The sequence below is a fragment of the Eucalyptus grandis genome, chromosome 11 (genome assembly GCF_016545825.1).
Source record: "Eucalyptus grandis isolate ANBG69807.140 chromosome 11, ASM1654582v1, whole genome shotgun sequence".
NCBI lineage: Eukaryota > Viridiplantae > Streptophyta > Magnoliopsida > Myrtales > Myrtaceae > Eucalyptus > Eucalyptus grandis.
In genome coordinates this window covers 9,331,989-9,353,952 of record NC_052622.1, presented here as the reverse complement: position 1 = coordinate 9,353,952, position 21,964 = coordinate 9,331,989, and the positions used below count along the sequence as shown (strand labels likewise).

The window sequence follows — 21,964 nt, the reverse complement described above, 5'->3', positions numbered from 1 at the left end:
GGAAAGAAACCAAAAACCCTCAGAGACCCGTTTCAAATCACCCACGACTAGCGGGGGCCACCGCCACCAGACCGCCGTCGGCCGACCACGGTCCCCGACCGATCCCGAGAGGCTCCACAAAGGAGACTCTCTCGAGATCGGTGGATGGGGAGAGGGGCGAGCGCGACGGCGAGGCCAGTGAGCCACCCCCGCTCGCCGTTTTGGAGTGTCATACGGCACTTCCTATCTTTAAGGGTGTGCTTCCTCATCGGGATCTTGATTCTGCTTCGCGAAAGGAAACCCTAAAAACCCCCAAACTCACCCTCCTTCGCAACGTCGCCGTCGCCGTCGCCGTCGCCAGATCGGAATGAATCAGAATGAAGAAGAAAGGGGATGCGAAGCGATTTTTATAGGGACGGAGCGAGAAAACCCTAATGCTAACTTCGGCGGCCGCGAATTCCGAGGCTAGCCCCCACACGCGGGTCTGAAGTCGGACTCCGAAAGCGGTTCCGCGCGTCGTAGGCCCATTAAATGTGGGCCGGGCGAATTGGATGTCGGTGGGCCCAACTACGGACTGGGCCCATTTCGGTGTCGATGGGCCGGCCAGAAACCACGCTGTAATTTCAATTCAAATTGCCGTCCGGGAAAGAGAGAGGGAGAGGGAGTTGGTGGAGGTGGTGGCAATGGCGATGGGGAGCGAGGCGACGACGTGGGTGGGGAAGAAGCCGCTGCGGCGGATCGGGGGCATGTCCGATGCCCTCTCCATCGCCTCCGATCTCGGCTTCTCCATGTCAGCTCCTCGATCGCAGGTCATTTCTCTCTCTCTCTCTTCCCCTTTCCCCTTTCGCTTCCTTCGCTTTCGAATCGATGAATTCGCCGTGCTCGTTCTCCGATGCGTCGTGCTCGATGAGTTCTTTCTCCTGCTCAAATCGGTGTTGGCGGTGTTGCTTCTCCCGGCGTGCGAGTGGCTTTTGCGGGAAGCTCTTGTGTAGCTTTAGCTTGGAGTGTGAAATCCGCTTCCTTCTTAAGAAGCAATGTGGCGCTCGTCTCTGCTAAATGATCAGCTGATCTGGTCGACAAGCTGTTTTTTGTGATCTGCAGTCGTAATTCGAGTGATATTTGAGAACTTTTTAGGGTGAATTGCTTCTTGCCAATTGTGCTGAAATCTAACTCCTCGTTAAGGAGCAAGAGCCTCTGTTTGTGGGGACCCTTAGGTCGCGGTTCTTCCTCTGGTTCTGGTAGTTTTGGTGCATCGGTGGTGACTGGGTCTTGTCGAGCTATTTCTTAACTCTCTTTTTTGGGTTGTAATTCTATCGAAAGGTTCTCTGGATGGTTCAGCCCCAATGCAGTTTAAGATCTGGCCTTGTTGATTTTTGTATCTGTTTGCCAGCGTTGCTGACATTTTTGGTCTGCGACCATGAAATTCTTGTCTTGTTGGTTAACCTTGGTTATTTGCAAAGTTGGAGATGTGCGCCATTGAACTTGAGCACTCCACTATATGCTATTATGTATTCTGGTGAAACTGTTGCCTTGGGTTCATTATGCAAACGTACTAATTTTTCCTTGAGTAAACTTGTCTTTGATTATCATGCCTTATCTCACTCAATCAATGTGTGGTTTTCATAGGAAGAAGTCCAAAACTTGACCTTGAGTAATGGTGAAAAGGGTGATGACTTGATAAGGGTTCTAAGGGAGCTCACTGCAGTGCAAAGAAAAATTGCAGATCTGCAGGTGGAACTTCAGGGCAGAAAGGTGAGTTCTTCTGCTTCAATTTACTGGGTTTCTTTTACTGTGTGCAAAGGTGGATCACCAGTTTTTTTATGTTGAAATCGATGGATTAGAGTAAACTAGGCGTGGTGTGATTGCCAAAAAGATGCTACTCTGGAAATTATCATTCTGCAGTGAGTGGCTGTGTAGTTATTGATTTTTAAATCTGTTGGTTAATAATATAACACATTATGGCAGTGGATTTGTTGAATGCTTCCTCTTGATCGATTCATGTATAGTAATTAATGGGTGTATCATGACTGCTCATCTGTTAGTAGAAAGTTGAATGTGTTGTAAAAATTGTGTAATTCTGGTGTCATTGCAATCTCTGTATTCTTTGGTCTCAAAGTCCCTGCTCTACTCATTTGACACACGGTACTTTGAAATGGGTAGGATGATAGAAACGTGTCACACTTGACACATGTGAGCGAGATGGAGAAGAAGATTGAGACTTTGGCAAGGATCACAACAATATTGAAAGATGTTATTCAAAATAAGGTAATCTTTTGTCCTTCTCCCTATTCCTGCATGAACCTTATGAATATTACCTGATGACTGAATTTAACCATCACATTCTGTATAAGTCATAGTGTGTTTATTTATTTAACGTCATCATATATTTCTGAGTGCCATGAGAAGAACAAATGAGTGTGTTTAACTTCTCTTCTGACATAGAAATAACAGCATCGGTGTTAATGAGATGTTTATGGGGAGTATGTATTTCATTCTTGTGAAAAGGAGTTCAATGTGCATTCACATTCAAATTGTCAGTAAGTCAAAGAAGATCATTTTGACATGTATCAAGGGCTTCTCAATCTCAACACGACTTGAAATCCCCAAAATTGTTCCTTCTTATGCTAACCTCTTTATACTGTAGAGGCTTGCAGGGAACAATTTGATTGTTTCCTGTAGAAGTAATTGTGGTCTGATGTCGAAATGTAACAAAATGCCGTCTCCTGTGACTAATTACCTGGTTTATGGAAAATTAAGTTTTGTCAATATGAAACCAGGGAGTAATGTGTATCTTGTAGAACTAATTGTGGTCTGATGTCGAATTGTAACAAAACGCCAACCATTGCAACTTATTATCTGGTTTATTGAAAATTAAGTTTTGTCAATATAAAATTGCTGTGCAGAGTTAGACTATTACAAATTAAGAATTGGAGGTAGTATATCATTTGGAAGATCGATCATTTTTTTTAAAACTTGTATAGGTCTTTTGTTGCTCTTTTAATTCTTTAATGACATCATTATTAAGTTGATCTATAGCCAAAATCTGTTGTTCTTCTCTTAGGATCGCATCATAGCTCGGCTACAACAACCCTATTCCCTTGATTGTATTCCAGTGGAAGCAGAATACCAGGTTAGTTGCTACATCTTTCTCCTGTATGTGAAGAGTCAAGTCGTATATGCTTGTTACTTTGGCAGTCTTGCTACCCATAAATAATTGCCTGTGTGCAAAAAAGGAAGTTGACATGGATGGAATGTTTTCGCAAGATGGAAACCTCTCTTGTGGCTAAATGGGTAAGTTGGTCTGTAATTTAGGCCACCGATCTTAATTAACAGTGATTCGAATATGACTCTCTTAACTAAACAGTTTGATATTTTTTTCTCTCATTTTTCATTACCTGATTTGTTATTAACTGATAGCCTGGAGCGTAAAAATTAACGAAGTTATGCAACTACCTAATAGTGCATTGGCTTTCTGACAACTGCTTCTAAATGGCTTCGGAGTACACAAAAAAGGGAAAAAGTCTTCAGAAACTCAGTTTAGTAATTTTTCTTCGGATTGAAGTGGATTTCAGCAAAGGACGTCTTGTTAAAATGTTATCAATTGCTAGCTGACTGGTATGTCAAAGAGTATTCAGTTTGGATGTCATCCTTCCAAACCTTATACCTACGTGTTGATAAATGCCGCTATTAGAGCCTAATAATCAACCTTGAAAGAAGGAATCAACATTTTAGTGCTAAATGCTTTGTGTTTTTCAGTTTTGGAGTGGCATCATACACAGCAATTGTGGGAGAAATTCTAGCTTGTGTGTTAATCAGACTGTTGTTAGACAATTAAATAAGCAAGCATGATATACTGTATCTCTTTCTCTCTCTCACGTCATTAACAAGGATTCATTACCCAAAATCTAGGAAACAAAATTAGAATGGAGTAGAGAACTTGAAAGCTGAAGAGGTGGGCCGGTATAATACCTCTACAGGAAACAGAGGAAAGACCGATGTGAATTGACCTTATAAAAATGAGATGCATGAACTGCATGACATTGAAGGTCTTTAAAGCAATGATAATGAAGATCAGTCCCAGGTGCCAGCTCGAGGACTTTACTGCTACAATTGGAAGGGAAAGGTTACCACGGAGTGATCTAATGTGGATTTTTTTGGCCAAATAGACAGATTGCTTTGAGTTGTACTCTTGCTAGTAGCTAATGAGAATTATTAGAGTGCCAACAGCTTGTGCGTTAGAAATGGGACTTTTCTGTGGAGGATCGCTCAGTGTGTGTTATTTTGAGCAAGCTAGAAGAAATACAGGAAAAATCCCTTTGGTAAACAGAAGATGATTAAAATTAATCCTGCTTGTGGAGATATCCAAACTTAGATTGATGACATTATTGCAATCTGCTATGCAGCTCAGCTGCTAATCTGTTTGAAATTTCAATTAGAGAAGCGACTCATTTCTTTGGAATGGTGTCTTTGCAGTTATATATGGATTTCTATCAGTTGGGGCAAAAAAAGCTTTACTTCGATACTAACGGCATTTCTTGGTTAAATGACAGAAACAATTTTCAGAATTGCTGATGAAGGCTGCCGGCGACTATGGTGCCTTGACAGCATCTGTTGGGGATTTCCAATGGAGCCAGAACTTCAAGGAACCTCCTTCAGTTTGGGGGGTAAGTTGAGGAATTCGTCTCTAGATCACAATTATGAGCGCTCTTTTAATGGAGATGTAATGTTGAATCTGTCCTGAATAAAATATTAAACATTTGCGTGATGAAATTTTGGAACTCATAGATCATTCTTCCTTAATGATGCAGGAAATGCTTCGCCCTATTCCTGTGGCCTTAGCATCATGCACCAGATTCTTCGAGGCTATGTCTGCCATGAGAGAGTCGTTTGCCACCCTTCAAAAGCTGAGAGTGGGTCAATCTTTCCCCTCTTTGCCCGCGACACCAAGTGGGGATCCCTCACAGAAAATCCTAGGAGTGTCCGACTGCGTCACTCCACCTTCCTGGAGAAATGAGTCAAGCATCGATGACTTAGCCATCAGGAGCAGGAGAGGACAAGGAATTGAGCGTCCTGAAGACGACAACAGCGAGGTTGCGGAGCACCATCCTGCCGATGGCACGGGTAACCGGAGATTGTCCTGGCCTCCGATAAAGAAGGGCAGTGCCTAGTTCGAAGGCAAGGATCTCCCATTCGTTTGTAAAGGCTAATGATTTATCGGTTCTTCTGATCAAACCCATTGGAAACCTGTAAAATAACACTGAAACCACGGTTCACTGTGAGCCTGTGAATTGATGGGAATGTGCCATTGGATGGCATTATTTCCTACATACACTAAGGAATTGTTCAACGATTCGATGGAGTAGAGTGATCTTGAAGTCTTTCGGATGTGTATCGTTTTCATACATTATTTGGACGTCGCCTCTTGACCAGAAATGTGCCTATGATGATGTGTTCATGGGCTGTTCGATGGAGAGGACGGCAACGTTTTTCCTAGATGTGGCGCAATCGAGGCATTGCGTGCTTGGACCTCCAAATGAATTGTGGCTGCAGTTCTCCCTTCTTTATCTATATTCCCATTATCCTTTGCCCTTTTTTCTTCCCCTTTAGGCTTTATCTACCTTTTAGGTATTCCATTTTATATTCCGACCTTAACACGGAAGTCGTTGCAGGCACAGCAATTTCAACACGCATATATCCATTTGATTATCGAAATCGACTCATGGTAGCCTATGACAACAGGAATTGTGATGTCAAGTGAAATGCGCGTTACTAGATGCGATATTCGATAATCATTTGGCACCATTTTAGATTATAAAAATAAATTTATTAGAAGTCTTAAAACTTTGTCACAAATATACAATGAAGTTCTAAAATTTTTAAAAAGTTTAATTCAATTTTAAAAATTGTAATGAATGTACAATCGAATTCTAAAATTTTTAAAAAGTGTAATCACGTTTTCAAACTTATCAAATTGATTTAATTAAGTCATTTCATTAATTATATTTTTTGAAATCATTAAAATTCAATTATACTTTTACGACATGTTTTAGGACTTTATTAAACTTTTTTTCGTAATAAATTTTAAAACTTCATTAAATTTTTAAAAATTTTAAAATTTAATTACAAATTCGTGATAAATTTTAGAACTTCTGATATACTCATTTCTCAATTATATATGATCGGTGTTTGGTAACGACTGGAGGCTTTATATCGTGGGTCCCGACATTAAAAGTGGTTTTGATTAGTAAATATGTGGGTGGAAGATACAAGGTGAGGGCCATTAAATTTAATAATGGGAGTGATCTCACTATGCAAAGAGAACTACTGTTGGGCTTTATGAGTAAATGTCAAGGAAATCTCGAAGGTCTAGAAGAGCAAAAGGGGATGTCCAATCAAGCCGCTGATGAGACAGAAGAACGAGGGAAAAGGGGGGGGGGGGGGGACAGGCGGACAGCCAAAAGTTCCTTATGAGTTTTGAATGAGTGCGGGCGCACCTTTGCTGGTGGGCCCCCGCCGAAGTCACCGACCGCCGCTGATTGTGCCACGTGCCTTCCAGATGCGCACAAAAACTCCTTGTGGGTCCCGCGATCCATCGCAGCAGTCGCAGTCAATCATGGGCCTGTGGGGCCCAGAGCCTTTTGAAGGATAAGGATAAAATATAGGTTTTGGTGATGCCGCGAGAGTCGTAATAAAAAAAAAAGGAAGGCGCATCCTGCCGTACTATATAGACTATTTATAGGCAGCCACATAGGAAAAGGTCAATATGTGCACATTGCATCCGCTCTAAATTCATGCTAATGGATGGGAGATTTTCATGGATGCAGAGAAAATGAAAGATACGTAGAAAAGGGAAATTTTTTTATTTTTTTGTTTTTACCTTTGGACCCAGATTCGTTTATTGGACTCATTTATCATCGATTATGTGAGTCCTATGTGAATTTTGTATGTAAGGCCTACGTATTCAATCATCGAAATGGAGCTATTTTAGTTGATTTAGATCCGGAGTTTAGGTAAGTATTTTCGGCAAAATAGGAAAGTGCAAAAGCAAAATTTTCCCAGTTTATGTCTAGAAGAGTGACCGATTGAAAGTAAAGAAAATGAAAATGAGAGCTTATACTCATCAGGCGCATAGAAAATCTTGGAGTCAAATCTCCCGTGCTGATTACCCCTAGCACTCCCAAACAATGAGAATTGTTTTCATCCCTAACTTTTTGAGAAAACTTTTTCATCCCCCTCCCTTCTTTGGAACGCGATATTGATGCCTTAATTGTGTCAAATCAATTAATTCGGTCAAATGCAATTGTTTTCATACAATTAATATTTCATTTGAATCAATCTAAACCAATTCAACCTCATCATATTTAATCATATTTGGGAATCTTGTTTGATTTTCAGTATGGTTCTAATAAAAAGGCCCTTGCTTATGTAATGAATTCACAAATCAAGTACTATCTGATTTGGGTTATAATCACGATAAAAGGGCAGAACCAAAAATTGTTGATGCAGCTCTAAGGAAACTCTAGTGAGAAGGCAATTAATTTGGCATATTCTCATGTCTCAATTGTTACTCTTGAATAGCCATCTTCATTATTATATAAGGTCATTCATGTCAATAATGTATGTGTAAAAGCGTCAAATATAAAAAAGGGAAAAAAAAATTATGCTGGCACTGACGTTTTTCTTAAACAATGAACACCCTCCCTATTTGGAAAAAAAAAGTGGGAAAAAGAGAGGGTAGGAAAAAATAAGGAAAAAAATGAATTATTCTTTTCTTGTTAGAAAGGAAAAATTGAAATTGATTGCTGCAAAAAAAAATAAAATGAGATTCCTATTCCAAATCCTAAGTTCCTAACCCCCCATGTGGCCACGAGCATTTTGATGCTTTCTATGCTTCCTAGAACTCGCATGGCTAAGAACCCATGATGGAATTCTTCCTCCTCCTTTTCTTAAAAATGGTCACGCCCCTAAGAATCCACCGTTGCTCCTGCCACCTGCTGGACTCATGATGATGATGAAGATGAAATTCAGGACCACAAGCTTTGAAAGTCACTTTGCGATTCTCATTTAATGAGATGGAATTAAATTCTCCCACTCACATAATTCAACTCGGTCATTAAAAACGGATTTGTACTTCAATCACGTCCGTGACAAGGGCTCGATTTCTTCCTTATCAAAAAAAGTACAGAACGATCCAACAACCGAGCATGCATTAGAGATCTCATTGGCACGACACCTATGAATATCTTTAATGGACTCAAACACGACCGCTGAATTTGGATACTTAAATGTCCTTTTCAACTCCTGATGGAAAAAAATGTTAATTTTGCCATAATTAAACAAGTAGTGCATTCTAGCTATATCGCTATCGCCCGAAGACCGGTGCGTATTGATGAGGTCCAATGATTTTTCCTTTTTATTTTTTTAATTTTTAAACCTAAATGAGGAGCATCCGAATATTAGCAAATAATATTCCGTCCTTTTCCGCGGGTTTTCTTTTCTTAGCTCCGACCCTCTTTTCCCGAAACTTCCTGACTCCATCCCTGACACCCCGCGTATCATTGGAACCGGCCGTCCTCATTTTACCGTCCTACCCCTCTCCCACTCGCTTATTTACCATACCCACCCCCACGCGCCACGCGCCACGCGCCACGCGCCGAGGAAAGTACGCACGGCCGGCATGGAACGAATGGATCTATCTTATTCTTCCATCGCCGCATCGACGGTTTCCCCACCAGAAAAACTGGCTTAACCGCGTTCGTTTTTCTTAGCCCAGTTCCCTAAAACCTCCGATTTCAATTTCATTAAAAAAAAAATTCCCGAATTTTATTCTAATCTCAAATGTAATGAAAAATCATCACTACTTTTTTGAAAAATACTACCATGAGAAACGGTCAGAGATTTATTATAGAATCCGCATCTTTGTTAATGTTCTCACTTTCGTATAAAATAATAATAGCCTCCCGATGTCAATAATTTCAAAAAGATCAATAATGATTTTTAGATACCTAAACAGATTTGTCATTAGAATGAAGGTTTATGATTTTTTCCACTAATGAAAATGCTACGGATCAGTTATTTTTAGTGAAATAAATCAAGCCAACATGAAACGTTGACGGTTGGTTCAATGCTCGATGTGTGATGTGTCGATATCCTGAAAGAAAAATTGCACGTTATTTATATATTCAAACCAAATATTGACATCATCATCATCATTCATTAGTGAATTTATTAATAGTATGACCTCAGCGCGTCCCACTAGTCCCCGAAATCTTGAAGCGGGATTTTCCGCTTGGTGCATGGCGCCGGACGTGACCGGACGGTCGGATGACGTCACCTTTTCCTTTCCATATTTTCCCCTAATTTCTCTTTTTAAAACAAAATAAGAAATTCTTTACGTGCCTCGGACCCTTGACTCCTTCCTCTCTTTTTCCTTTCTTTCCTTCTTCGTTTATTCTTGCCGGAAAAAACACAAATCCGAAAATCCAAATCCCGTTTGTACTTAAAATCCGCGAGACACCACCGCCATTCACGAAGCCTTCGACGTCTCCACCGCCGTACTCCTCCCGGCCATCGCCGTCGCCGTCGCCGTCGCTTCGCTTCGCTGCGCCGCCTTCGGAAGGAAGCGTCAGCGCCTCGGGTTCGGGTTCGCTCGCCTGTCGGTTTCGGCGCCCCCGCGTTTTCTTCGCGTCTCCCGCGTCCGAGTTGGCGGCGATGACCTCCGGCGCGCGTCGCCTCCGTCGATGAAGCTCGGCCGCCATTGCGGCGTCGCCGGCTCCTCCTCCTCTTCTTCTTCTTCTTCTTCTTCTTCCACCGCCATGGGATTTCGCCGATCCAGGTTCGTCACTCCGCCTTGTCTTTTCCGTAGCATTGTCCACGTTGCTCGCGTCTTGCTTTGTCTTTCTTGCTTTTTTGGACGTTTGTGCCCGAATTCTCGTCTCGCGGGGTTCTTTTTCCGGACTGACGAGAGCTTGCTTCGTGTTTTTTTCTCTTCGTCTAATCGGCGGGTGCAGAGAATTCCGGTGAGCTCGGTGGCGATGCCGGGTCCGATGGGGAAAGGTGACGCCGGCCGATGCGTTTTCCCGCTCACCAGCTTGCAGATTGGGTATGTCCGCGACGAGGATTCTCGTTCTTGAATTGGAATCGGCCTTGCATTCTGGGTTCTTAAGATTCTAGATGAGAATCGGGGCGGGTCGTGATTGGATGGAACAGTTCGGCGTCCGTTTTTCGGTTGCTTTCGGGTTCGAATATGCGTGCTGCATGCGAATCATCTCCGTTGTGCAATCTTGGCAGTGTCTATGGATGGAATTGTTGAAAAGTAGGGTGACTAGCGGGGGCTAGATATGCTAATTAGTGTCTTTTGTCCCCTAATTTGGCCCCATTGCACTTTTGCAGAGACCTGCAATCTTATCTTTCAGATCTCAGCATCTTCTTGGCCTGTGAGAGTAAGAAATTTTACATATTGGTGGACAATCGGCCGTGGTTGAGAAACTTTAGCTCGCGCCCAGCCCGAATATGGCAGTTGATGGTTACAAAGGTTCGTGTTTTTACGTGTTTTGATATGCCCTGTATTGTTTACCCCCAATTCCTCGCATGATGGTTTCCTCTGCTTTCTGTGCAGTCGAGGCTATCCCCTTTTGCGAAGAGTAAAGCACGGAGGAAGACAAAGGAGGGAAAGGAAACTTGTTGCAAATCTGACGCCAGTGAGACCAAAAAGTTTGAGAAATGGTTCAAATTAATCGACTCTGCAAATTTGTCCCGGAAGAGAGTTCTCATGCCGGTGGAGAAATTGCGGAATTCTTTGCTTCTAGATAGCAAGTTGCATGGGATTTTGCATGGCTTTATAGTTTTTGAGGTTGAATGGAGTAATGTTCGAGGTATAAATTATTTGAATGAGCTTCAGGTATCACTTGCTACTGTTCCTCTACATTCTGTTTGTTTGTAATTGTTTATAGGAGATAAATTTTCCATCATTTCTTGCCCTTGCAGACTGATACATCTCTGGCCCTAGAGGCCAAAATAATGAAAAGGTGGGAGTTTGATAGCATAGCTCAAGCTGAAAGCTGTATGCCTTCATGGTTTTCAGGGACCCCTTCTGAACGGCAGATTCTGAAGGCATATTTGGAAAGTTCCATAGGTATGTGTCTTTATGTCAAATTATTGGCACTGCAGTTGGTGCATTTTCGCTGTCACTTGTTTTCCTTGAAAGAAGCATTCTTGTTGGTATTTGCGGAAACGTGCGTTTGATGTGTGTGCAAGAGAGTGTTTTGTGTGTGAACTATCAAGAGAGCAAACTAATAACAATGTGGGCAAGAAATGGTTGGGCAAAGTAATAATAAGAATGTGTAAAAGAGAGTGGCAGCAAGGGAGCACCAGGGAACAAAAGAATTTTTTTTTTATTTAGTTGTAGTACAAAGGGAAGGGGAGGAGCTTACTTTTTTGGTCTGCCCCTCAAAATGGACGACCACAAGGCTTTTTATAGGCCTACATCACCGACTTTACCAAGGAAAATCTTCTGCTCTTGTCAGAGATTTTTCACTTTCCCTCTTCTCCTAGATACTTCTACACTTGTGCTTTCTACACTTTTCATTGCCACCTAAGATAGATTTTCTTTTTTAGGATTTTTCTTGACTTTCTAGCTAATGTCTATCTTGAAGTTTCTAGAAAGTGGATCAACAATTCAACAATTCTTCATCTGGCATTGATGCAGTCAACCACATATGGATATTTACATAGCATGTTTATAGAAATTATGGTATTTGTATATCTCATCAGCATGGTTTATGTGTGGCCGTGGTGGTTTCAATGTACACTGGTTGAGTGTGCATGTAGGCTTGCTTTCTTGTCAGTACATTAATTGCAATAAGTTCGCTTGCTCATGTAATTTTAACCTGTATAACAGAAATAACCAAAATTTGCTTGGACAATCCAAGTTGATATGACTCCTTTCTGACTGCTGTGACCGTTGGTTCTCTCTGGATTATTTCTATTGGTGAGAACAGAACACATTGGCTTTGTTATTTACTCTTGTTCTGAATATCCAGGAGAGACGTTCCACGATGCTCAAGACAAATTTTCAGAGTCTAGTATTGATTCCCATGAAGATACTTGCTTTGATGTATTGTCTTCTGGGAATAACTCTTCCCAGCATGTTCACAACAATTGTCATGCCTTTGCTGCTTCCCCCGAAATCCATATGAGTGAACCAAGCACTCCCCCGACCAAGAAGAGAAGAGTGATTAGATCCAATGACGCTGGTGTTGAGGTTGATTTCTCTGCAGATGAAAAACATAGTGAAAGTGAAGATTCAGTGGACGATCCTGAAAGCTGTTGTGCTAGTGATTCTGATAATGCAAGCGACTCCTTCCAGTATAAGGATGTCTTGATCTTGTTTAGGTTTAATGACCATGACCTTCCATTCAAATTGAGGGAAATAATAATGGCAGACGTGAGGTTACTTACACTGTTGGAGTCGGGACTTCCCTCTTGGGTCATATTCCTCCAGTCATATCCTGGGTTTTGTCACCTGTATCGCCCGTGGATGTGTCCCTTAGCTAGAACTTTCTATGTGATTATGTCAGTGGTAACCGTTCTGATTGGATTCTATGATCTGTACAAAAATGTCCCTGTCCTCAAGGCAACAGCCGCACATTTGTGTGGCCCTCTTTTCGATTGGATAGAATCTTGGGAGATGGTATCTCGAATCAAGTACTTGGGGACAATGCTTTTTCTTCATAACTGCCAGAAAGCAATAAAATGGTTCCTAATGGTCATGGGCACCACTCGGTCCTTTTTTTCAGTTCTAGCTCAACCCCTTGCAGAACCTCTTTTAGAGCTTTTTGAGGGCCTTCTTCCTTTATGGAATGTGTGCTCTGGAGTGGTTGGGAGCTTCTTCTCGGTCACTTGGTTTGTTATTGAATCTTCTTGCAGTCTAGTGGAAAACCTATCAGACATTTTACTGCAGCCACTGTGGTTTATACTCTCAGCAATCTGGACAATTGGTACGTAACATATGTGTGCAACCATTTATTGCCTTCAGATTTTTGAACATTTCCGCTTTGATTTGATGATTATGGATGCAATCTATTTTGTGAGATTACATAAATAGCGTATCCTTTTGGTCTTTTGGTATGATATTGCTGTAAGTATCTTGATACATAGGCCTTGAGCTGCATTGCAGGAACTTCCATCTTGTGTCCCATATTTTGGGTCCTCTGGGAGACTCTGTACTTGCCCATCCGCATGGTCCTTGCATTAGGGAATATGGTGACTTTTATGTGGACCTCCATGTATGGCTCTATAATTGAAGTTTGGCAGACCCTTAGGACCATATTCCGGAGTGCCTCTGCTGCTAGTACTGCAGTGAAGACTACTGAAGTTTCCATGTGGCGTATGCTTTGGAATGATCTTTTTTCTCATGTATGTCATATATCAAATTGCTTTGGTTAATTGACGATGCAAGATGGATTCTGATTTGTTGTTCAAAAAGTCTTAATGTCCATTTGTTGTCAGGTCTTCCGTGCTGTGAGGAGCATATTAAATGGGTTCGTTGCCTTCTTCTCCGCCTGCAACAGGCATCGCCTCAGGTGTGGATACATTTTTATGATTTGTTTTTGGCATCGTAACATATGCGCCCTCCTCCATAAATTCTGGTTTCCAAGATATGTCACTGGAGATCAGTACAGAAGCGAGGCAGCCTTTGTGGCTAGTGGCTTTCATTTGGTTTGTGAAAGTAAGATTGTGGAAATTAACCTCAGACGAGTAAAATATAGCAACATGGTTACTTCCTGGTCTTGTAATTGTAGAATGGGTCGACCAGCTACAACCATTAAGCTCAGGTTCGATATTTGTAACAATGTTTGTTCTATTGCAGAGATGCCCTTGGAACAATATATTCCATGGCTTAAGATTAGGATGCTTTTATTTCTTTTTTCCTTGGTGTTGGCCAATGACTCTTCACAAAGATATAGGAAACCCCATCGCCTTATGTGGTCTTTTTTTTTTTTTTTCAATGACTTTGAAGCCTTCTTACCTTTGGTCATCCTGTATGATCTCATGCAGCATTTATAATCACAGTCAAGGATTTGCGCGAAGGTTGGGTCATACTTCAGGGTCACACTCTCTAGATCATGGTCATCACAGGTCAACACTTGGAAGCGGAAGCCCGGTAAGTAAACCTCAGATATCATAAATTAGTGGATTAGGAATGCAAACTTCAGAGCATCTCCACAAATTTGATTATTTGCATGACGAATTCATCATGAAAATGGATGATAGTTTATTCTAGCGCGACGTCTCGTAAGTCATTCCTGGATGGTGGTGGAGGGGAATTGCTCTTTTGTCCTTATAGTATGATTATGCAAACCGCGGAGCATATGAACTAATTTATTATGCGCATTGCTGATCATGACATTGAGCTATAGCTTGCCTTATGCAATGTGTTTTGCATTCTGGATTATATCTGGTCTCCTGGGGGAAATTTTTTCTTTCATATTGTCACTATATTCTCTAGCAGAGTGAAGGAGAAGAATTGCTTAATTGGAACTTGTGATTTTCATTTTTAACAAATTTTGCCTAGAGCTGATGCTGCTGTTGACATGATCGAAAGGAATTTATCTCTCCTTTTTTTATGTTCAACAGAAAGAGAGGAGGAAAAGCCACGCAAGTTAATCCTTTGTAATTAACAAAAGTGGAGGAATTTTCGTATCAAACAGAATTGCTACGAGTCGGGGCATCTGACAACGCTAGTATCAAGGCCTCCAAGAATCCTCCCTAGAAAGCAGCTCCAAAGAAAAGCAGGGAAAGAAGGAAAAGCAGGCATCGCAGCAGTGGCCTGAATCCGTCCTAGAAGCGGATTGGGATTTGCCTCTTCAACATTCCCACTTCAATGTGCTCATCCTCATCTGGAGATTTACAATTTACACGGCTATCCATCTTCACCTTTCTCCATTTGTTCATTCGTTCTTACATCCTTTTGTTTCAACGTGTATATATTATATGCGCGTTATATCCTTTTCCAGTGTAAGTTAGCCTGTACAGCTGTTGAGTATCCAATCTAGTGCGGGAAAAGATAAATTTTGCCTGATGGATGCGTTCCAAGTTATTATTGCATCGTCATGTGCGGTTTTATATTTATCCTGCGTTCTGCGTTGATCGCAGGGTCGAGTTTATTATTGTTATCCTGTCGTCTCTAAGCTGTGCAGCTTCACGTGACTCGCTTGATTTGAATCAATCTCGAGACGATGGAATCAAACATGTGGCGACACTGAGATGAACTCCACTGGTTAATTTAAAGGCTTATCACATAATTTTAGCTAGTCTCTTGCTTACTAAAGAAACGTTCTTTCCACTCTGCCGCAGGTTGCTGATCCGCAATTTACCAATCATATCATATACAGAACCGAAAGGATCTAATCTCCTGGCTCATTTTTCCGTTCCCCTGGCTCTCTGTACGTCTTGTGCTGCTATGGATACCTGTTTCGAGGATCCCGCTGCGACAGATACATGTTTCGAGGATCCCGCCGCGACGGATATATGTTTCGAGGATCCCAGCCATATTCTATCTCGTAGCCTGAACTCAATGCTCCCATACTTGAACAGGAAAATTGGCAAATTCTTAGAGCATCAATGCGATACTCGAAAAGTCCACGCTTTCATTCAGGTGTTGGATGGCAGTCAAGGAAGATTTTTGGGACAATCGTTGCACTATTGTCAGGATAGAGATCTCCATTGCCATCGACAAAGTCAACACCTACTTTTTATTGTCGACTCATGGGAGAACACTATGGAACGGCTTACGATAAATGAACCGTCCCTTGAATTCTCTGCCTACAAACCAAATGGGAGATTTGATTTTCAAGTATTCAAGTATCCAAGAATGAACCGATTTTAATAACCAGAAGCAGCCAAATATTCAAGCACGGAAAGTACCAATCAATGATAAAAAAGCACCAGCTAAAGAAGTCTTCCTATTATCAGAATTCAGCATGACAAACCAGGTTACTATGCAGGTGGTTGGGGGGGACGAGTCCTAGCAAAGACACCTATGAGAAAAGGCTCATAAGGCAAAGTCTCCAGCATAGTATTTTCCACTACTGGTGATGTTAAATATAGGTATTCTCACATAGCATAATATCATATTTACAGACCACAGAGTTTCAGAAAGAAGAGCCTAAGTCAAAGTCCTAGCTCCGCCAGTCTGGTGCAACATCGCATCGATCTCGTCTCCATCCTCCATCTCTAGCTGAAATAGAAAAAGAGAGAACTTGGCATCTCAAGAGACTGTCTGAAGCTTAATACTTAAATTTTTCAATCACTTTAGCAAGGTATCTATGCAAAAGAGAAACAGACCTCATCAGGAGTCTGGTCACCTCGCAGACGGCGGCCATCAAACAAGAATGCAATTGAGTTCATTTCCACAGACTGCCTATCACAATAGGCATTCATGAGCTTCTTCAGCTGAGTGCTCCTTTTGATCCTAAAAAAGACTTCATTTCCATCCTTGAAGAAAAGAAGGTGATAGTCAGTCAACAACACAGATTAATATGAGTATTTGCCTTCACTTTTAATAAAAACAACTTCTACAGATTAATATGAGTATTTGCCTTCACTTTTAATAAAAACAACTTCTAGTATCATAGGAAGTAATTTTTCATCAGCGAAGTAACTATATTTGCTATACTTATCTCAAAAAAAGAAAAAAAAAAAACTCCATTCTGTTTATAAGACAATATAATTATAGGACACACAAAACATTTAATGTGAAGTCCAAGGTTCACCTTCAAACAAAAAGCTCGAGTGTACTACTCCATAGGAGTGCCTCCTCCACAAAATTCAATTGGATAATAACAAGAATGAACAATCATCAACGCTTAGAAACTAAAATGACAACTGACAATGCAAACAATGGAATCTGCATAAGGATTGGGAGATAAATGGATGATGAAGTCGTACTGAGAAATCACAGCAAGAGGGACAAAGCTAGAGATTAGTACTATTGACATAGAAGAGCAAAAACATCCAGAGCATCAAAACCATGAAGGACACACAAAACCACGCATAATGCACCAAATTCAATTTTAATTGATAGGCTATGATGGGCAAACAAGAAAAAAGACGTAACTATGACTATATTTTAGACTATATTTTAGCAACGCCACCAATGACAGATCAGGGCAACACATCTCCATCCACCATGGTCACTCTCTTAGTGTAATTTTTACTAAATATATCGTTTAAGTCTTCAACATTTCCTATAATGTGTCAACATCCCTCTCCCGGGCGAGGGTATCGCAAAAGGTTGTATCTCGACCTCCACTAATCCAAGTTTATGCATCTGCGACCAGCAGACAACCTTCACATGTCTAACTTCACATGAACGTTTTAACTCATCCTCGAGGAACCGATCTTTGGGGACTGGCAAACAATGGGTTACGAAAAGAAAGAGATCTCAACAATACAGTTCGAAGTTTTTGAAGAGTTTGCGTACTTCCACATTTCCTAAAGACGGACGTCAGGACAGACGATTGGTTTGTCGAGAGAACATAGAAAGCCCCAACATTTGTATGCAAACAGTCTACTTTTCCACGTCAAAAAAACCAAGCAGCATTACAAACACATTTTCAGCGGGCCAGCAACTCGCCGCGAGAGGTACTTTCGAAAGGGTCATTAACCTGCTCATTCGGCGATTATCATCGTCCCAATCTCCTCCCAGAAATGCCCATCACACGCGCAGCTTTCGAAAAGCCCTCTCAAGAAAACGATCGGGCATGCGGAAAACAGCAGAGTACGAACCCAAGAAAGTCACATGGTAGTAGAGGGCAAAACCCACAATTCAAAATCACACCAGAGACAAGGAATACAACCACGAACGAGCCAACAAACCGAAAAAGATCATCTTTTTCTGGCGAAAGATCCCGCCTTTACCACACCACTCGAAAGAGCACGAGCTAACTTCCACAGACAGGACAATGCGGCACGCGCATCGGGCAGGAAAACCCACACAGAAACGAGGATCGAAATGCCACGCCGAGCCGTCGTTCTCGGTCGGAAGAAGAGAGAGAGAGAAAACACCAGAGGCGGTACCTGACCCTTGACCTTGAGGTTGATGTGGGCGGACTGATCGTTCGGCTTCTTGTCTTCCTCGTGCTGCTGGGTCACCCCTGAGGCCGACATCTCTCTCGCTTCTCTCTCTCTCTCTCTCTCTCTCTGTGATCGTCGTCTTCGTCCGAGGAGACGACTCGGAGATGCAGAGCGGCTTAGGTTTTGTGGTTCTGTGATCCCGCAACTCTTTCTCCGCCTTCACATTCAATTTATTTTATTTTAGTTGCCTCGAAAACGAGTTTTTCTATATGGCTTCTTCGAGAAGTAATCTTGATTGACTTTGGAGTCAATCGGATTTTGTATCTATTCATTAATTCCCCCACCCAAAAGAATCTTCCGTTTTAGATCTTATCTCATATTAGATCCTTATCACTATTCTGCATTGAAAGTCTTAACTTTTAACCCTAATCTCAAATTTGCCCTCCCAACCCAATGTCCATTTTTCAAAATTATCAACATGGGGATTTTGTAAATGACGAGTTAACAGGGGCAAATTTGATATCGGAGTAAAAGTTAATAATTTCTTTTAGAGAAAAAAATGTTCGGGATAGAATTAAAATTGGACCTAAATTTATGATTTTTTATTTTTATTTTTGGAAATTAGTCCTATTTGCATCTCAACACACATAAGGACATGTAATCAATTTTGGTACTATTGACTAAATACCATTTCAATCAATTTTATTTTACCTTCAATTATTTGACCCAAAAAAAAAGTCATTCTCATTTACTTTATTCTTAGAAAAATTACCAAAAAAAAAAAAGAATAAGTCTATTACACTTGAAAAAAAAAAAAATCCTAAACTGGTGACAACAAGTGAGGGTCATCAGCCCTCAGTCCCCCTCCCCCCAAAAGAAAAGAAAAGAAGAAATAAAAAAAAAATGGTAGGATGAATTTAATTATCAAAATATGAAAATGTTTAAGACTTAATTATCATAATTAGAAAGTTTGGAATTAAATTGGCATAAGTAAGTTTATAAATTTTTTGGTCATTACCACCTTTAATCTTCATAGGTCATTGTGAACTAATCGAGAACATAATATACCTTCTCATAGAGTGACAAGATTTTTTTTTTTTTTTCAAATCCTCTAATTCCCCTAAGAAAAGAAGAGATCAAAATTTAGGGTTTTGCGATGGGAATTATTCATTGACTTTAGCTATATATATAATTTAGTTGGTCAATTCCATGTGAAGCTCATACAATTTCCAAGGGTTGTGATCATGTCATTTACGATGAAAAGAAAATCTCAAATTTGTGGATATTTAGACATATGAGAATTTGATTGGAAAATGGTTTAGGCAGAATAAAAGTTTTTTACTGTTTTTATCATCAATCTTCATGACTAAAACCAATCCAAAGTTTCTCAAAATATTTTACTAGTGGATAAGGCCTTTTTTTGTGATTAATTTTAATTCAAATGTATATTTTCTTTTCAATAAATTCCTTTTTTTGCCCTCAAACTTAGAGCAAATTATCTAAAGATTTTAGCCGCTCATTACTATTTATGATAAAATTGGTCTTTTGTGATTATTTTCAGTTCAACCCTATATGTCTAATAAAACTTATTTTTTTCTCAAACTTGGGTAAATTATCTAAAGATTTTGGCTACTAAATTTGTAAAGATTTTCTATTATACATCAACATATTTATCACTTTTAATTTTAACTTGAGAATTCTTTCCACACCATATCATTTTTATTATTTATCACTCCCGTGTATAAAGCCTTACTAAAAAAGCAAAGTTGTGAATGGCAAATAGATCAATTTATTTTGTACATAGTGCAAATAAAAAGATTCAAGTAGCAGTCCTTTTTTGGTGATTTTGCCTTACAGCTCATTTTGGGTCAAGTCAAAAATTTGGTTGCCTACCTTGGATTCTTCCATTATTTCTTTTGTTAGCTAACTTAACTAATTGAAATGAGCAAAAAAAAAAAAAAAAATCACAATATAAACTCGAAAATAGCCCAAAATGTGTCAAAAAGTGGATTGCGGTTTCTCAAAATAATTGATGTTTAGTAATTGTTTAACTTACCAAAGATATTTGTTTAAAAAAAAAAAAAAACTTACCAAAGATTGAAAAGACAAGTAAGGTTATTAAGTTGATCCAAAATTAAATTTTATGCAAGGATATTAAATCAATACCGAGATTATCTTATAACTCCCTTTATGCTTTAATATTACAAAGACACCCGTATTTTTCTCCAACTTAACATGTAATAATCAAACTAGAAAAGATTAACATTGAGATTTGGTTAAAACAAATAGATATTTTGTAAATTTCCTCCGTCTTTCCTTACTTTTCAATGTGGCTTTTCCTATAATGTACACTAAAAGAATCACTTGTACTATAAACATGGAAAAAAAGTAGCTAAGCATAATTATTCCCTAAGCGAGAGTAGAGAAAATATTGGGCAGCTTTGATCTGCTATAAAATCCTGTAAGACCCTTAAGTCACATGTCGCCTCCTTTTACTTCTAAAGATATTGGGTTCCATGATGATTGCGCAACTACAAATACAAATTTTATTTCCTCTCTCCCTTTTAGAAGTAGTAGCAGTTGACTGCTGTTATAGAGGAAATTTTTATTTCCTTAATTAGTCCCCTCAACAAAAGCCAAAAAGACGAAAGAGAAAACGCTCATAAAAAAATTAGTATTTACAGGAGATGGTCCGCACTCTATTTTCACATACGTGTCTCCTCTCTTCATTTTCCACCCTCTCCCTCTCTCTATTATGATCTGTTGGAGAATGAGGAGATTCTTGAAAACCAAAGAGAGGAAAACAACAAGAGAGAACGTAGGAGTAGGAGCGGCTTAAGCACTCGCAACTATCAAATTGGTATGAAAGGTCAATTTATATTTTGATTTTCAGTGTTATTTTTTGCTTTGAAATATAATGCTATCGCTTTGGCCTTTGCTTTCTCATCTTCCTTTATTAATGCATTTTGGGCCTTGAATTTTAAAAAATTATTGATTTTTAAAAAGTGTGAGTGTATTAGAAGTATAGTATCCTAAGATTAAATAAATATGGTGGAAATTGCAATTTTGAATAGGTAAAGAGGGTTATTATTATTATTTTTTAGTAATCTTTCCATAAAATTTCTTGAAAATATTCATATAACAATTTGAAATTTGTTGGATACTATTACATCCGTCTCACTATGCTTAATTCCAAGCAGACTTTTATTTCTTTTTGCCTTTTCAAACTAAGTGGATCCATTAACAAATAATTTTGTAGCGTGCATTTGTGAAAACAAGTGCAGATAAAATTCAAGGAAAAGTCTTGAATTTTCCTATCTCATTAAGCTGCCAAATAAGCCTCAATAAAGAAATTATAATCCTATTTTTGCACTATTTTCTAGTCCATTCTTAAATACATAAGCATACATTTACCCTAGCCTAAGAAATGCTTATTCCCTCATTCCATTTCTCTGGCCTATTTTCTGGTAGTTTATGATATTTCATGATCGGAGGCCCCAATCCGCTTGGGGAGAGGGTTTGGTGGTGGTTCGGGAGGTAGGGGGGAGGGAGTGATGTGTCCTCCATGGACAAACATTTTGAGCTAGACCACAAACATATATTGAAATCTTGGGCTATTAATTACTGTCGTAAAAAACTTACATATTTGTTGATTAAAATTTTAAAAATGTTCCCCCAAAACAATAAATAAGTGAAACCTTAGAATTAAAATTGATTGAAAAAATCAAATTACAATAATTGAGCATTCAAATTAGGCACAATCTATTTAATAGAAATCTAAATCCCAACTATGGTAAGTATTTAGGTAATTCTTTATTACGGGGTTTTTTTGTTAAGTGTCTTCATTGAAGTATTTTAGTAAATGTTATTGACATCCACCTCATTCCCATTCCCGTGAGCTCATTTG

At 39.8% G+C, this 21,964-nt stretch overlaps 3 protein-coding genes and 1 non-coding gene across 4 annotated transcripts; 2 read left to right on the top strand and 2 right to left on the bottom strand.

The window, feature by feature from the left end:
• Nucleotides 1-188: 188 nt before the first annotated feature.
• Nucleotides 189-253, bottom strand: LOC120290096. Its single transcript, XR_005547970.1, has one exon. It is a non-coding gene; the product is annotated as a small nucleolar RNA U49 (small nucleolar RNA).
• Nucleotides 254-625: 372 nt separating this feature from the next.
• Nucleotides 626-5,543, top strand: LOC104424727 (AUGMIN subunit 2). The gene is made up of 6 exons (XM_010037221.3): nucleotides 626-788; nucleotides 1,606-1,731; nucleotides 2,140-2,244; nucleotides 3,041-3,109; nucleotides 4,530-4,643; nucleotides 4,788-5,543. The coding sequence occupies exons 1-6, from the start codon at nucleotides 663-665 to the stop codon at nucleotides 5,145-5,147; spliced, it is 900 nt and encodes a 299-aa protein (XP_010035523.1). The 5' UTR covers nucleotides 626-662; the 3' UTR covers nucleotides 5,148-5,543.
• Nucleotides 5,544-9,408: 3,865 nt separating this feature from the next.
• Nucleotides 9,409-15,061, top strand: LOC104424726 (hypothetical protein). The gene is made up of 10 exons (XM_010037220.3): nucleotides 9,409-9,814; nucleotides 9,990-10,081; nucleotides 10,372-10,513; nucleotides 10,598-10,879; nucleotides 10,966-11,113; nucleotides 12,021-12,977; nucleotides 13,157-13,395; nucleotides 13,489-13,562; nucleotides 14,038-14,143; nucleotides 14,617-15,061. The coding sequence occupies exons 2-10, from the start codon at nucleotides 10,014-10,016 to the stop codon at nucleotides 14,644-14,646; spliced, it is 2,046 nt and encodes a 681-aa protein (XP_010035522.2). The 5' UTR covers nucleotides 9,409-9,814; nucleotides 9,990-10,013; the 3' UTR covers nucleotides 14,647-15,061.
• An 833-nt stretch (nucleotides 15,062-15,894) lies between these two features.
• On the bottom strand, nucleotides 15,895-18,293 carry LOC104424725 (small ubiquitin-related modifier 1). The gene is made up of 3 exons (XM_010037218.3): nucleotides 18,061-18,293; nucleotides 16,327-16,476; nucleotides 15,895-16,219 (listed from the first exon to the last, which is right to left on the bottom strand). The coding sequence occupies exons 1-3, from the start codon at nucleotides 18,148-18,150 to the stop codon at nucleotides 16,148-16,150; spliced, it is 312 nt and encodes a 103-aa protein (XP_010035520.1). The 5' UTR covers nucleotides 18,151-18,293; the 3' UTR covers nucleotides 15,895-16,147.
• Between the last annotated feature and the right edge of the window lie 3,671 nt (nucleotides 18,294-21,964).

Bases quoted from the DNA above. Each gene is read 5' to 3' on its own strand.
- LOC104424727 (XM_010037221.3), top strand. From the start codon at position 663: ATGGCGATGGGGAGCGAGGCGACGACGTGGGTGGGGAAGAAGCCGCTG. The intron at 3,110-4,529 runs GTTAGTTGCTAC...GTTAAATGACAG, and splicing joins CAGTGGAAGCAGAATACCAG to AAACAATTTTCAGAATTGCT. The intron at 4,644-4,787 runs GTAAGTTGAGGA...TTAATGATGCAG, and splicing joins AACCTCCTTCAGTTTGGGGG to GAAATGCTTCGCCCTATTCC.
- LOC104424726 (XM_010037220.3), top strand. From the start codon at position 10,014: ATGCCGGGTCCGATGGGGAAAGGTGACGCCGGCCGATGCGTTTTCCCG. The intron at 10,082-10,371 runs GTATGTCCGCGA...GCACTTTTGCAG, and splicing joins CTCACCAGCTTGCAGATTGG to AGACCTGCAATCTTATCTTT. The intron at 13,563-14,037 runs GTGTGGATACAT...GATCTCATGCAG, and splicing joins TGCAACAGGCATCGCCTCAG to CATTTATAATCACAGTCAAG.
- LOC104424725 (XM_010037218.3), bottom strand. From the start codon at position 18,150: ATGTCGGCCTCAGGGGTGACCCAGCAGCACGAGGAAGACAAGAAGCCG. The intron at 16,477-18,060 runs GTACCGCCTCTG...CTTTTCTTCAAG, and splicing joins ACCTCAAGGTCAAGGGTCAG to GATGGAAATGAAGTCTTTTT. The intron at 16,220-16,326 runs GTCTGTTTCTCT...TTTCTATTTCAG, and splicing joins GTGACCAGACTCCTGATGAG to CTAGAGATGGAGGATGGAGA.